At 39.9% G+C, this 14,587-nt stretch overlaps 1 protein-coding gene across 2 annotated transcripts in view; it reads left to right on the top strand.

Annotated features, from left to right (window-relative positions):
* Window positions 1-14,587, top strand: part of fbln2 (fibulin 2) — a 69,302-nt gene that overhangs the window by 25,162 nt on the left and 29,553 nt on the right. For both annotated transcript variants that reach the window (XM_035661980.1, XM_035661979.1), the window contains exons 3-6: window positions 3,242-3,365; window positions 4,659-4,788; window positions 6,222-6,408; window positions 12,547-12,756. In XM_035661980.1, the coding sequence (XP_035517873.1) occupies window positions 3,242-3,365; window positions 4,659-4,788; window positions 6,222-6,408; window positions 12,547-12,756 (651 nt within the window). The remainder of the gene's footprint in view (window positions 1-3,241; window positions 3,366-4,658; window positions 4,789-6,221; window positions 6,409-12,546; window positions 12,757-14,587) is intronic.

The raw sequence follows: 14,587 nt of genomic DNA, 5'->3' as shown, positions 1-14,587 counted from the left end.
AGCTCAAAGCAGAGCTATTTAAGGCATTCCTGGCTCTATGGTTCTATTTTATCTGAATGTACAGTGTGCAGTAGGGGATTAGCATAGTTTAGACGTATTATACTCCGAGGTGAATACAATAGATATTACATCAAGGAAATAATGCATGTAGGGAAACTGCTAAATCTGATCACAGGGCTTTATCTGACACCCTGTGGAGCAAATTCTCTCATGTAGCTGTTTTTAATTGCAAGAAATAAGCTTCATGTTTCAGCTGGAATTCTCACAATGAAGTGTAATGAACTGGCTGTGTGTGTGTGTGTGTGTGTGTGGCACAAGTGTATTCATAACAGGATGCCTTTATGCATCTTTTTTTTGGTATTTACTGTTGTTTTGTTGACATAAATTGGGTTCATGTCCTCAAAGTTATAAAACAAAGCTTCATTTCATGGCATTGTGAATATGAAGAATATGCAAATGTTCTGTACTGTATATAAGCCAACCAAGGTTTATTGAGTTGAAAAACAAAAGCTCTTTGTCAGTGGCTTTTCTTCAAAGGGCACAGAGTGAAGTTTGGCGCGTGTGTGTGCTCGAGCAGTTCATGCTAATATGTGGATAAAAGCAGCAGGGTGAGACGGCTTTGGGTCTGACGTGGAGGCAATGGGGAAGCTGACGAGCTCTTGGCGCTCTATAGTGCCAAGCAGCAGCAGCAGCTTGCCTCACGGTGTGTTCATCCGCTGACTGGGCTTCATGTGGAGCAGCTGGGCTCACTGCTACACACTCAGCAGTGGGGGGGCATTTCAGTCTCTGTGGGACCTGCAGTGTGGCGAAGAATGTCAGTGATCACTGTGAGGGCTGTCACGTCAGCGGCCTGATGACGCAGGCATGGTCTGCTGCAAAGTGGGCCTTTTTTTTTGCATCAACATAAATGTGAGGTTTAGAAATATGAAATGCATTCAGTTATGGGAATTTAATGGGTTCCTGGTTTAACACATGTTTTATGTTCATTTCCCTCAGTTGATGATATTGAAATGATGCCATTTTTCCTCTGACTAAGTGGATGGCAAGTGGGGATGGTTTGGAATAGGAGCCATTACTGGAGTTTTATTTTGGTTTGCTTTCACTGAATGACTAAAATGGCCAGTTAATAATGACAACTGATTTAATTTACAAAGCTATTCATGAAGCCATCATTCATTAATTCATTAAACAATATTACTTTAATAGTGATCAGCTTTGTGTCAGTGAATGGAATAATGTGTCTGCTCCATAAGGTATTTTCCAAAGCCTCATGTTTCAATTCACAGAGCTGCAAAATGGGAAGAGCCTCTGGTAAAATGGAGCCAGTGGAGGTGATGTACTGCAAGTTGAGCTGCTCTCATTGGCTGTGCAGTTTTGACTCGTCTGTAGCAGAAAACAATGGTGGCTCATATTCCAGATAAACAGTACACTAAAATCTGTTTCTAAAATGATTTGGAGTTTGGTGCGTGGAGCTGGACGGACTCACTGAGAATGACCTGTAAATCACAAGGTATCCCCACCCTAAGGCATACCCTGCTTTATGGTCTGTTTTACTCTAAATGGGACCATCATTTACTAAATGAACATCATGCTGTATGGAAGAAGACTGAAACTAGAGATCGAGACCTTAAACTCATTAGGAAACCGTTTACTGAGCTAATAAATCAAGTGAGAAGTCAGCTCATTTCTACATAAGACTACATGGTATAATTTTATATTGCAGCCAATGGTGCTGCCCCCTGCTGGTCATTATATAGAATGCAGGTTTAAGACACTTCTGTGTTGGCTTCACTTCACAGTCTCGGAAGCTCTGTCAATCATATATACTGTCAAAGGTCCAAACCACTATGGTGGCACACAAGCACATAGCTTAATCCTGGCAGGATGGATTCTTGGATGATCTTCACCTCACAAGGATAGATATCGTCAGTGTTCCTCAACATAGTGATGCAGCAGTCTGTTAATGTTATGGTCTATTTCACCTTTGTTTCTGAGAAACTATGTTTTTCCCATCAGTTTCATTTAACCGGTGGTTGTTACAATAAATACAAGGCTGCTAAAGGTTTTATCGAGCTTCTGCAAAGTGCAAACTTTAGTTTCCGCTTGCTGTTCACTGTACACATAGAATGTTAAGTTTGGTGTCTGGATTTTTCATTTTGAAATGTTCTTTGGGAGTTGTACATGCTAAGGAAAAGTTGCATGGTTGGTCCACCACTAGTTTAGACTCATTCTATTTTTCCTGGGGATGAATCAAACTGACAGGCACAAAATTTCGTGTAGATATTTATTTTTCCAGATGATGAATGCTAGTGATTTATATGAACTTCTGACTTCCTCTAGTGCCACCATGAGCTTTACATTTTTCTTTCAGAGTAATATTTGGTACTAGGGATGGGAAGACAACTGGTTCCAGTTGAACTCATGTGTCTACATTGTTTGATACTTGTAACAATGAATCATGGAAGACAGTAAGAAGAGGTCCAAAGCGTGGCCTCATTTCACGAAGAAACTCAAACAACAAATAAATAAATACATCTACTCTTTTTCCACCCTGTGTTCAGACTTAGACATAAAATTACAGTTCCAGAAACTGCAAAGGTCATATTAAACATGAGCATATTAGCATTGTTAGTGTGAGCTGATGTTAGCATTTAGCTCAAAGCACCTCTGTGCCAGTGCGTGAGTATGACCTCACAGAGCCACTGGTGTGTGATTTTTATTCTGGAACCAGGATGTCATGATTCAACCTGGACAGTTTGTGCTGCAGCTGCCTCCTATCAGACAATGTATGCAGAGAATGAATGGGACCTCCTTCCACCTTGCTGCTCCAGTGTAATAAAAAAGCCTGTAATATGTTCATAAATGCTGATTCTTTGTCAGTCTGTCACATTTCTTGTTCACAGCCCTATCTGTGGACTGCCATTCTAATGAAAACTATTTATAGTATAAATTGTAACTTCTCCCCAGACCTGAGTAAAAAAGTTTCCAATCATAAAATGGGCTACTGTATTCTGGTAACGTGACTGCACCTCTTTAGTCAGCTGTAGAAATCTTAAAGGCGCCTTTGAGGCCTGGTGCAGTCTGCCATATGTTTCTGCGTGTATTCACTGCACTGCTCAGGCTTCTGTCTGTTCCATACAGTTTAGCTGTGCAGACACAGGATTTACTGCAGAACTGTTTTTATTCCATCAGTCTTGTGTGTGCTGATGTATGCATACCTGCATGTCTCTCTGGGCTGCAGGTCCAGGTGGCTCTGCTGAAGACCTTCTGCAAAGCTGCTGTGCTGCTGGCCAGAATTGGGCCACTGGAAACCACGACTGCAACCACATGCCACTGCTGAACACTGACAAGCACTCCATATGCAGGTAAGTCATCTGGCCTTTGATTGTAGTTTTACTTTTACATTTTTAGAAGCTGCTTTGGAGGAAGAAATGTATACAACATTTGTATTAGAAATAATTTAATTAACTGAATAAAACATCAGTGGGTTGATCAACCACAAGTGATTCTTCCCGCCCATTTTTGCTCTGTGCTCCAATAACAGTTGTTTTCCTGTACTCAGATATGCTATGTGCTAGGCTAATCTATGTTGAAAAGACAACCACATTTTGAAGATGATTAAGATAAAAGGGACATATACAGTATGTAGTCACATCTTAAGTTAGCTAGCTAATGTCAGCAAAAGTAGGGCTAACTAACTACAGTAAACTACACAAATTGTTGTGCTAACGTTTTCTTAGTGTATTAAGGTTTGAATATAGGAAAATAAACTGTTAAATTACTGGAATGCCCCATTAAAGTTATAATCAGTCAGAATCTCTATATATAAAGTTTTCAATGTGTCTGGGGGAGTCTGCTGGGATTTAAATTGTATATACACACACAAGGGATGCATCGTGATATAGACAACAAAAGCCACTGCATGCACACATTTCCTATTTTGTGGAAGATAACAGCTGCTGCAGGGCATTCAGATGGTCTACTTTAGTTGTCTATATTGAAATACCATAAGGCATTTAATGTTCTCAGCCAACAGTGTGTTTGGCTGCGCTGTAAACACACCAGTTTTTTCTCTTCTGCAAATTTCATTTCAAATGGAATTCCAGGACCTGTGTTATTACAGCACATGTGCCATTGCAACAACTGGTCTCCAAATCAACCAGGACTGAACTGCTTGACAATTTCCATTTTGAATCTGCCCTGTATGAATTATTCAGCAAACTATTTAAGTTGTTGTCAACATCAAAATTGAATCAGGGGTGACTGTGGACTGAGCTCTGTCTGTTTATTTGTCCTTCAAACATAAGACCAAGCAATATTTCCCATTCCACTGGTGTGATCTTTCTTAAACTTTATGTGTGATAGAACTGACATTTAATTCTAAAGTTAAAGGCTGTAAATCAGATTTGCTCACCGGATCCATACCCTTACAAATTACATTGATTCAACTACTGTAAGATGAATAAGAATCAAAATTTTGCTAAAACCTGTGATGACTGTGGCATAAAATATTAAAGCAATTAGCCTAATGAGAACAATACAGATGCAGGATGAAATGTCATTACAGATTATGCTTGAGTTAAACTTTACAGTAGCTGTTCTTCCTTCTGCGTGCATAATTTTGTCTCTGTATATGTATGTGCATGTGTTTGTGTCAGTGTTACACAGAAGCAGTGCTGCCTCAGCTCAGTGAAGGCGAGCCAGTGTGAATCAGGTATGACTGCAGCCAGAGGAGGGGACACCTGTGAAGTGGGGGAGGAGAACCAGTGCACAGATGACTCCTACCAGGTACATTACTGTCTCATTATTGACATGAGAACTCTTATGGTGTGTTACCATGAGGAGGAAATTGCCTTACAGGCAGATTAAAGGGTAGTATGAGCCCAAACTTGGAATCAATTAACAGACACATTATTCTCTTACTTTTCCCTGAAAAATCTTCTTTTTTGTCCGGTCTCTATATAAATATGAAGTAGTATGATAGAGCTCTAGGTGCACACAGACGGATATGAAAGTTTAAAAAATAAACTCAGAGCTCTCTGTGACGGTACGGCTCCAGGTCAGAGCAGAATGTGTAGTGTCCGTTGTCTGTGGGCCAGCAGCAGCTCTGTCTCTGTGGTTCTCCCCACACAACACTGAAAAAGCACCACAGTACACGCACATTTTTTGCTTCAGTTCAGTATTTTCAGGAACATTTTGCAGCGTTGTGTTGCCCAGCACAAATTCACATCTTTGCATGAATTTTTAATGTGATCTACTTGTGCGAATGATTTTTTCCATGTTTGGTGGGAACACAGCATTGCAGCAGTGTTGTTTACCAAAAGCTAAGGCATCTGCCATAGATGTTCTTTATTAAATAGCACGCTGTGGAAAGAGACATGAGGAAGATGGTTAAGTCATGACTGAAAGACATGATGTCATGCATGGCCACTGAGTTCTCCATAAAACAAACACTGAACTGATTAAAGGTAGTTAGATCTTCCTCAAGAATAGAATATAAAGTGTTTTTGTGAGTCAGGTGGGTATGACTCACTGGTTCAATATGACAGGACTTGACAGTGTAAACAGTTCAAAGCGGAGTTATTTGGAACTGCTGCAGTAACATGGTGAAAACATGGTTTTAGACTTTAAACTGTTCAAAAATCCCCTAGAATGCGTCGTTGTTTTGGCCAGAGTGAGATTTCATTTCATACACCTATGCCAGCAGAGAGGCTTTAGTGAAGGTCAGACAGTTTATTTGTGTTTATTGGCAAACAGGTTGAATGTATTAGCAAAGAACTGCCAAAGTCTCCCATTTCTGCATGCATCCTTCAGACCTGTGAACACTTCCATATGGAAATGGGAATCATGCCTTTGCTCAGAGTCAGCTCAAATAGCATGGCCTGTTTCTCTAAAAGGAAACCCGGCGGTTTGGCCCCTGAGCCAACTGTTCATGTGTTGAGGCAGCCGAGCCAAACCATTGTGCCAGGTCATTGTTTCAGAGGAAAGTTAAAAAAAGGTGAAAGTCTGGTTTTCTTTGCATGACATATGGTTCTAATTGAAGTCCTTCGCAGTGTGTTCACAGAGATGAACTGGCCTGCTTGCCTGTTTAGCTGCTATGTCTCCCCCTCCTCTGCTGTTTACTAAACAGAGCCCATAAAGAGAGGTGGTGATTAGAGATGTGAAGGGCACTCCAGTGACACACTCCCTAATAGTCTCTGCTGTTGTGTCTGCACGGGCAGGTGTGCTGCAGCTGCTGTGCCCTTGGCTTACGGGTGCGCAGCAAAGGACGAGGTTGCGATGCCCACCAGTACCTGGGCTACCCGTGCGGTCACGTCTTCCTCACCTGCTGCGAGGAAGAGGAAGGTCCAAGCCAGATCCCGCTGAGGAGAAAGCAGATGCCGAGACCAACTGCTGTGCCTAGAAAAGGTATCTGTTACCCACTGCACAGCGATGTTTCACTGCCATGGAGCTTTCAACACGGAAAACACATTCAGCATGCACACTGGTGGAGTTTGGATTTACATTAAAAACTGTTCCAAACACTCTGGAGCCAAAGCTGCTCTGGAGAAAAAGGCAAGAGAAGAGGAAGTTAATAAACCTTGCACGTTTGCTAACAAAAAAATATATAAAATATATGTGGTCCATTTAGTAGGTGTTCTGGAGCTTTCGATCATATCACATGATCTTCATAACCAGAGTTTGCCCAACAAAAAGTTTTTTAAAAACTTTTAAAGGTCCAGTTTGTAACATTAAGAAGGATCTATTGTCAGAAATGGAATGTACTGACAGGTGAAGTGAATAACACTGATTATCTGGTTATCATGGCACCTGTCAGTGTGTGGGATATATTAGGCAGCAAGTGAACATTTTTTCCTCAAAGTTAGAAGTGCTTGTTAGAAGCAGGAAAGGATTTGAGCGACTTTCAAGGGCCAAATTGTGACGACCAAAACTGCAGCTGCAACTGGTGTTCCCTGGTTCTGATAGAAAGGTGTCAGAACGCACAGTGCATCACAGTTTGTTGGTATGGGGCTGAGAACATTATGACCACCAGGGTGCCCAGGGGGTCACAATGTTATTGAAGATCAGTGTAATATTCATGGGTATATTTTTATTAGTGTATAACCTATAATAATAGGTAGATAAAAAAACAGTTCATCATTACCTTAGAATTAAGCTTTTTTTATCTGCAGCGGGAGCAGGTCCTCTTCTACAGAGTCCACCATGTTGAACCGCCATGTTTCTTAGCCCCCAGAATGGAAAAACAAAACACTGGCTCTAGGATAGGGACTTTTTTTGTGAGTTTTATGGCCACCGTAGTTCCTTCTACACATTGGTCCTTTAAATGTCAAAATATCTTCACAATTATATATAGTGCTGCACAATGATTCGAATATTCATAGGATCACGATTTTGCTTCCCAAAATTAAATTAACGTGATCGTCTACAATATCGACGTTTAAAATGCGGTCATAGAAATCTCTGTTGCATATCAAAGTGCTTCCTAAACAGACAGCCTCAACAGTGATTCAGACATTCTGGTTTCACTTTTGGGGAGCTGTCCTGCGCTGCACGCACACCCTGCAGCTGCAGCCTGGACACTTTTATTCCTAGAAAATATGCAGTACTGCTAATGTTACTGCATATGAATTCACATTAAAAGTATTTAACTGGCGAAACATTAGTTACTTTTATTTTGAAGTAAACTAGTCACAGGAAGTGCAGAAGTGTTTGTCAGTTAGCTTGGCTGCTATCGTAACAATCATTTTCAGAATTTTCTGACAGTGGGTTTTTTTTTGTGTTGCTTCATAATCTTTACAAGAATGAAACAATGATGAGGTTATGTTATTGTATTTGGAATATTTGGAATGAGTATATTCATCATTTTAGTTGGTTGAGATCAAATAAAAACTACAGCTGCCTTGATCTTGCGACGCAACCATTGCTGATGTGAACATGTCTGTAACAAGTCATACATAGATCTGATTGTGTATTGTGCTGTTATTGGTGATTGATTCTGCACAGTCTTGGCTCCCGATATACTGTCAAAATGTTGTATTAACTGGCAATGGTGCCATACATTGATGGATGTCAGTTAAACAGCCAATCAAAGAGAAAGCAAAAGGTTCCTATTCTGGTCAAAAGTAAAACATATAACAATAACTTTCTCAAGCTTACTTATCAAAGTTGGCAATTTGTTAAATTTGCTGCTGTGAATAGCTTCACTGTTTTCTTAATGGGACATTTTGAGTGTACTTAATTTTGTCAGTTTTTCAGTGTGAATGCATCACAAACCCTAATCCTGCATAGCATTACATTTAAGGATTGGTACGCAACACAGCAGTCGGTTGAGCAAGTACTCGACTGAAACAAGTATCCGATACAGACAATGTACATTTTACGAGTATTAGCATCATAAGAATAAAATTTGTCAATATTCATAAATACAGCAACTTCTGATCAACCTATATCAAGTTCATGCTTAAATTAGCAACTTACGGTTAGTCCCACCCATGTCCGGTTTAAGCACTACCCATTACCATTGCGGGTACAAATACAGATCATTTAGCTGGTTCAACAGACAGATAATGGTGTACTCGCACATCCCTACTTGAAAGCAGATGTAATATTCTACTGCTGTTCAATAAACTAGTTAAGCTAGACTTTTGAAAGCCATGTTGATGTTGATTTTGACGCTGCTCATAGTTTTCTGAGAACTTCCTTTTCACACAGCAGTAAGTTAAAACATTTGGTGAATTCTGCTTTCTCAACAGCTCCGCCTTCAAAATACATTCACTGCAACTACCTTCACCAAACATTGCACTGTACTGGAATATGGAATTGTTCTGGGTTCGGCCATCGCTATTTTGTCTTTATTGACGCTTATGTCAGAGGTAGAGCCTCAACCGAGTTTGATCTTCCAAAAGACAGATGCTCTAGGTTGATTGGTCAGGAGTCACGTTACCATTCCGAGTAATGGGAAAAGATGTATGCAAGCTGTGATGAATCAGGAACAGATGGCAGCTCAGGCTGTTGTCTCTTTACTCGTGCCAGTAAAGTTTTCCTCTGTCTCTGATCCATCAAGTACCTAATGCTAGTGACATTTACATCAATGAGTTTTCAAGCAGCTTGAGGTTCAGGATAAACACGCCTCAATGCAAAAGCTTTCCAATATCCATTTGTATGTACTTATCTCTACAAAAACGTGGTTGAACCAGTTTGATTTTGAACACTTCTACTTCTGTTCGGTGCACTAGCCTCTGAATGTGACCTATATATCTTGTTTGCACCTGCAACTCCATGAGAAGGGATCTGCATGAGTTTAATCAACCGCATTTAGACTTAGACTTAGACTTCTCTTTATTGATCCTTTTGGGATGACTCCCAAGGAAATTGAATATTTGTTTGTTTTGTATTTGTTAGCGTGTTAGTCTGTCGAACATTAAAGCTGCAGTAGGAAACTTTCCAGCAAATATGACAAAAACTTCTTTTTATAAAAGTTACCTACTGCAGCTTTAAATCCCTCCTATAAAAGTACAAGAAACGTCAAGAGCTAAGAACTTTTCCCGAATCATTGATTTGGGATTTGGTGAGCATTTTTTCAGTCTTTTAGTTTATATATTGGGACCAGACACAAAGCATGGAGTTGCAGGCCGTTATTAGTCAGCCTTCGTGGTTGTCCTTTAATGGGAATAGTTGTATCCAAGTATGATGGTGAGGTAAGGTCAGTCCTGTTTTTTTAATTCACAACATCAAAAGAATTCCTCCTAATCCCGCCCTTTAATAGGCTCTGTTCTAACAATCGACTGCAGCTCGTTTCCTTCAGCTATAAAGAGGAAATTTGAATGATGTCATTCTGAAGTGGGAATCAATTAACCTGCTGAAAGCTGTGAAAGGTTTAAGAGCTGCAAAAACTGTTCAAGCTCTCAGTAAGCATGTGTATAACTCTCTCTCTCACACACACACTCTCTCCGGTTGCATGAAGGATGCCTTTGCTTTGTACGTGTTTTACGGATGAAAATATGGATGAGATACACTGTAATTATTTCCATGGGGGATATGTTTTCAGTCTTATGACTCACCGCCTTTTAATTAAAACAGGAAACATTTAATCGCCTTGCTCCTCAGAATTTAAACCCCAGGTAATGACTGTGAGAAATATTTTCTCAAAATCCACAACTGGACCTATCACACCTTTATGTACGTATAAGGGTGTCTATGACAAATTGACATGTTCTTGCACAGTGCTGTGTGTTTTTGCCTGAGTATAGATCAGGCAGCAGTGGCAATAACAGCCAACTAACTGGAATAGCTGTGTTTATTTTTGCCTTTAGGTTCTTCAGGGACCTTCTATCAATTTGACAAATGAAAATCAATTCATTAGTCCTGGTCCTACCACACCACCATGTGAAAACATGTATAATGTCTTTTGTTGCTCTGGAGAGAGCTTTGTCACGTCTGAGAAAATGACTTAAAGAGTAACTAACTCCCAAACCGCTTTTTTCATGTCTAATGTTGACTGAAGGCCACACCCCTGTATGATTCTTCAGTGCAGCCCTCTAGCAGAAGAGAGCTAGCAGAATTTAAGGGTTTAGTCACACTTTAAAGCCCGTAGAAGGAATATTTATTTTGTTTTGATTCTGGCGGCCACTGTGGATAAAAATGGTAGTGTTTTTACAGCCTTGTTTCATTGATTTCAAGGGGAATCCAAGTTATTTCATCTTGGGCTTGGAGACTGCAAGTTTATAAGAGAAACTCTGCACTGCAAACTGGGGACGTCAAGTGACAGACGTGGGTACATGCCAGCCAGAGGTCTAATAAAAGATGCAATCGAAACTCCATGTCAGGATATCTCAATAATCTGAACAAAATCAATTTTGGCCATTCTACTTTTAATCTGCTTCTTGCAAATCGCCTTTATGGAAGTGCAGTACTAAACTGTCTGAATACCTCCGATTTTAACGTTGAATTGGGCCCACACCCAATTCATTTTAGAATCAAGATGAATTACCACATTTGGTTTGAGGGCGGTTGCTACGCCAGATTAATTGCCTGGACAATTTACAGCCATTGGACAATCAGATGGATTTATGGCTTGTCAGAAATTTTGTGGCTAGTGCGGTCTTCACTGAGACTGTGCTGTGATATAAATAAAACTGAGCTTCACTGCAAACAGACAAATATTATCCCCATTTTCCCTTCCATCAACAACACCATGTTTATCTTTTTATTCATTGATTTCTGAAGAAAGCATAATTAACTATTCACTGTTACTAAGCTTTCCATTTTTGGATGGCAATTTGCAGTTCAAAGAATTTACCACCTAAAATTTTCAGAAATATTTTAAATAATACATCTTTGATTTCCCACAAAGTAGAGAAACACAGGCTTTTCATTTCTAGGGTCCAACTGTGGATTTTACGTATGTCAGCGTATCAGCAGTGCCTCTCTGATACACTGGCTCCTCAACAGTGGATGTAAACCTACAAATTAGGGTACAGATAATGACATGACACTTGCCTTTGGAAGGAATGCAAATAAATACACAGATTCATCATTGATGATTAAAAAAACACATCACCCTCTTATCAGTCTTTCCAACAATCACCAACTCTGGTGAAATAAATTCACCAATTAAGGTGAATTAGATGTTAAAAGGGCTGCAATACCTGTAAGGTAAGCTAACTGCACCTGTCAAAGTACATCAACTAAAGTCCTTGTTTTTGTCTCTGATAGGTTTAGATTGTTTGTGTCTGACAGCATTATGGAAAGGATCCCTACAGAGATAGACCTTTAGTTTAACCAGAAACAGCTGTAGTATGGCTATCACTCGCCACCAGACTCCATAGACAAAAATAACTTTTTCATTCAAAGTGGACAGAAACAAAATAAAACTAACCAAAACCATCTTGTTAGTATTTCCACTATTCCAACAATAAACTCAATCAAACTCTGGTTGATGATAAAAACAGCAGTTTCAGTCGCTCTACTCAGCTGCACGTGGAGCAGACCGACTATGTAAACAAACCACAGAGAGGCTGATAGCAACACAGGCAGAGGGAGTGGGTTGTCATTCTACCCTCAGGACACCATTACTCCACTTTACTTTTACATGGACAATAAGTGTTTGCTGCTAAGAAGTAGAAGATGTAAGCTAAAAAACATCTTTTCATTAACTGCCTTATGTCATACCCTCTCTGCTAAATGATTTCCCCTCTCTACTCAATCTAATTGCTCTCTAAAAATGCTCAGCATTTTGTGCTTTTCTTTCCAAGCACTTCACTTTCCTGTGGTCACAGGAGTTCTAAAAATGCACTACTAAGGCCCTGACCTTTGCACTTGTTACTGTTGGTTTTCTTTTAATGAATGTAATTTAGGAATCGAAGCTCTGGATAAAAGTATTACTTAAACGCTCTAAATGTAAAATTAAAGGAGGAACAGATGTTGTTTTTTATCTTCAAGTCAGTTTCATGAGGTAAATGTGTGGGATAAATTATACAGACAATCTGGTGCTGTATCTGATTTGAGAGTCCCCCTCCATCCCATTCTTTCTCTCACTCCCTCCAGTCTCAGACAGCAAGTTCCCCAAGGAGGCCTTCTCCATCAGTGCCACAGATGAAACTGCCAACGCAGTGGAGGAGCAGGAGGATGTGGATGAATGTCAGCTCTACCTGGGCCAGCTGTGCCAACATATATGCACCAACACCTGGGGCTCCTACCACTGTGGCTGCCACCAGGGCTACGTCCTGCAGCAGGACGAACACTCCTGTGCACCAGGTACTGTAACCTACCTTGGAAGCTTGAGTCACATGTAAGTTCTCTGACTGAAGTCATCTGGTTTTGGTGGTAAATTTCAGAATTTGGTTAAATATAAACTAGGTAAGCTCATAGAGCAGATTTGTAAAGCATAGGGGAAGAAGCCATGGCTAACCAATATGAAACAGGTTTTCACCATCGGCACAAAGTCATCATTAATGCATTCAGATTCAACAAAAACATTAGCAGCACTACTTAACTGTTTTATTGGGATTATATACTAGATGAAACAGTCTATGTACTGGGGGGCTGCACATTTTAAACATTTTCCTACTGAGTCATTAGGTCAGTGTATTTTGTGGCCAACAGATTTTCGTTTTGAAATGAGAAAACCACAATCGGGAAACAAGCTGTTTCCCAACTACCATTTATAAGTAGGGGAACACGACCCGTTTTGGAATAAAAATCGGAAAATGAAAAAACTACCCTTTATCCAAATTTGTTTGATGTGCAATGGTAGTAGGGAAACAGCTTGTTTCCCGATTTTGGTTTTCTCATTTCAAAATGAAAATCCATTGGCCACAAAATACACTGACCCCATAAAAGGATTTTGTTTTGGACTTCCATAAAGTTCGGGAACTCCCAAAAGACAACAGAATTAGGTTGGTCAAAATTGAAACAGCAGATCCTACATTTCCCAGAATGCAACTTTATAGTGTCTTTAAATCCCCCTTGGCTAAACGTCCACATTTGAAACTTTTACACTCTCCATTTGTAACACAAATCAAGTCTTTCTCTTAAAAGTTTAAGCCACGCAACCTGAAAATTATTCTTTCTCAGACTTTACAAAGCTCCTCAGGACATCATAGATCTGTTTTTATAGGCTGAGTAGTAGGCTAATATTTATGGCTAGTTAACTCATCATCTATAAAATTGGTGGGCTTTTGATGGACTGCTGTGATCTGTATGGCCAGGGAGAGTTTTTCTTAATCCACTTCAAGGGTTTAAGGGTTGAGGGTGTTGTATCCTGGAAAGTGTTGCCAACTCTTGCAAGACAAATAAGCAACCACAGCTTAAAAAACAAGCCCACTATTAATATAGCCTCAATGTAAACAGGCTCAATAAAAGAGCCTGCAACATATTAAAGTGAATCCAAGAGTTTGAAAAGCAAACGCAGAACTTATTCATATTAGTTTGGGTGGTTACTCTTGTATTTGAGGGTGATTTAAACAACATGGAAAACATTATACAGTTATGGTTATTATTTGGTGCAAATTATATGCAGGTCACCACTGATAATGGAATGAGTCAATGGAAACAACCAACCTATAAACTACTGTAATAACATATTGTCTAATTGCAAAGGGTACATATTTCTGACTGACAGAATGACTCTGACTCTTTACTCTAAAAGTAAAACTATAAACCTATAAAAAGCACTTTATTCAAAAGTGTCAAAAAATATTACAATTGTTTCTGAAAAATACTTGTTTACATGCATCTGCATTTAACACACTTGCGTCCTGCTCATCCTGTGTCTCTTAGTCTTAGTCTTTAAGTATATGACCTCTGAGCTGTGTTTGCCGGAGCACAGACTGTGACTTGGAGGAAATGTCGATCGATTGGGATGTCTGAGTGTCAATCAGTGCATTGGGAAAAATAGCGACCATATGTGAAAAAAATCAAGCCGCCTGTCAGATTTTCCTAACAAGCGACCATTTTTTTAAAACCACAACCCGTGACCCATGATTTATTTAAGCAACTTCAAAAAAGACAAGAAACCCAAAGTCATGTAGGGCGGCTGTGGCTCAGAGGCAGAGCGGGTCGTTCCCTAATCGGAAGGTTGTGGGTT

Source organism: Morone saxatilis, unplaced genomic scaffold (genome assembly GCF_004916995.1).
Source record: "Morone saxatilis isolate NCDOM2014 unplaced genomic scaffold, NCSU_SB_2.0 Contig18, whole genome shotgun sequence".
Classification (NCBI taxonomy): Eukaryota; Metazoa; Chordata; class Actinopteri; family Moronidae; genus Morone; species Morone saxatilis.
Note: the sequence above shows the minus strand (reverse complement) of the source record. Positions and strands in the feature narration are given on the sequence as shown.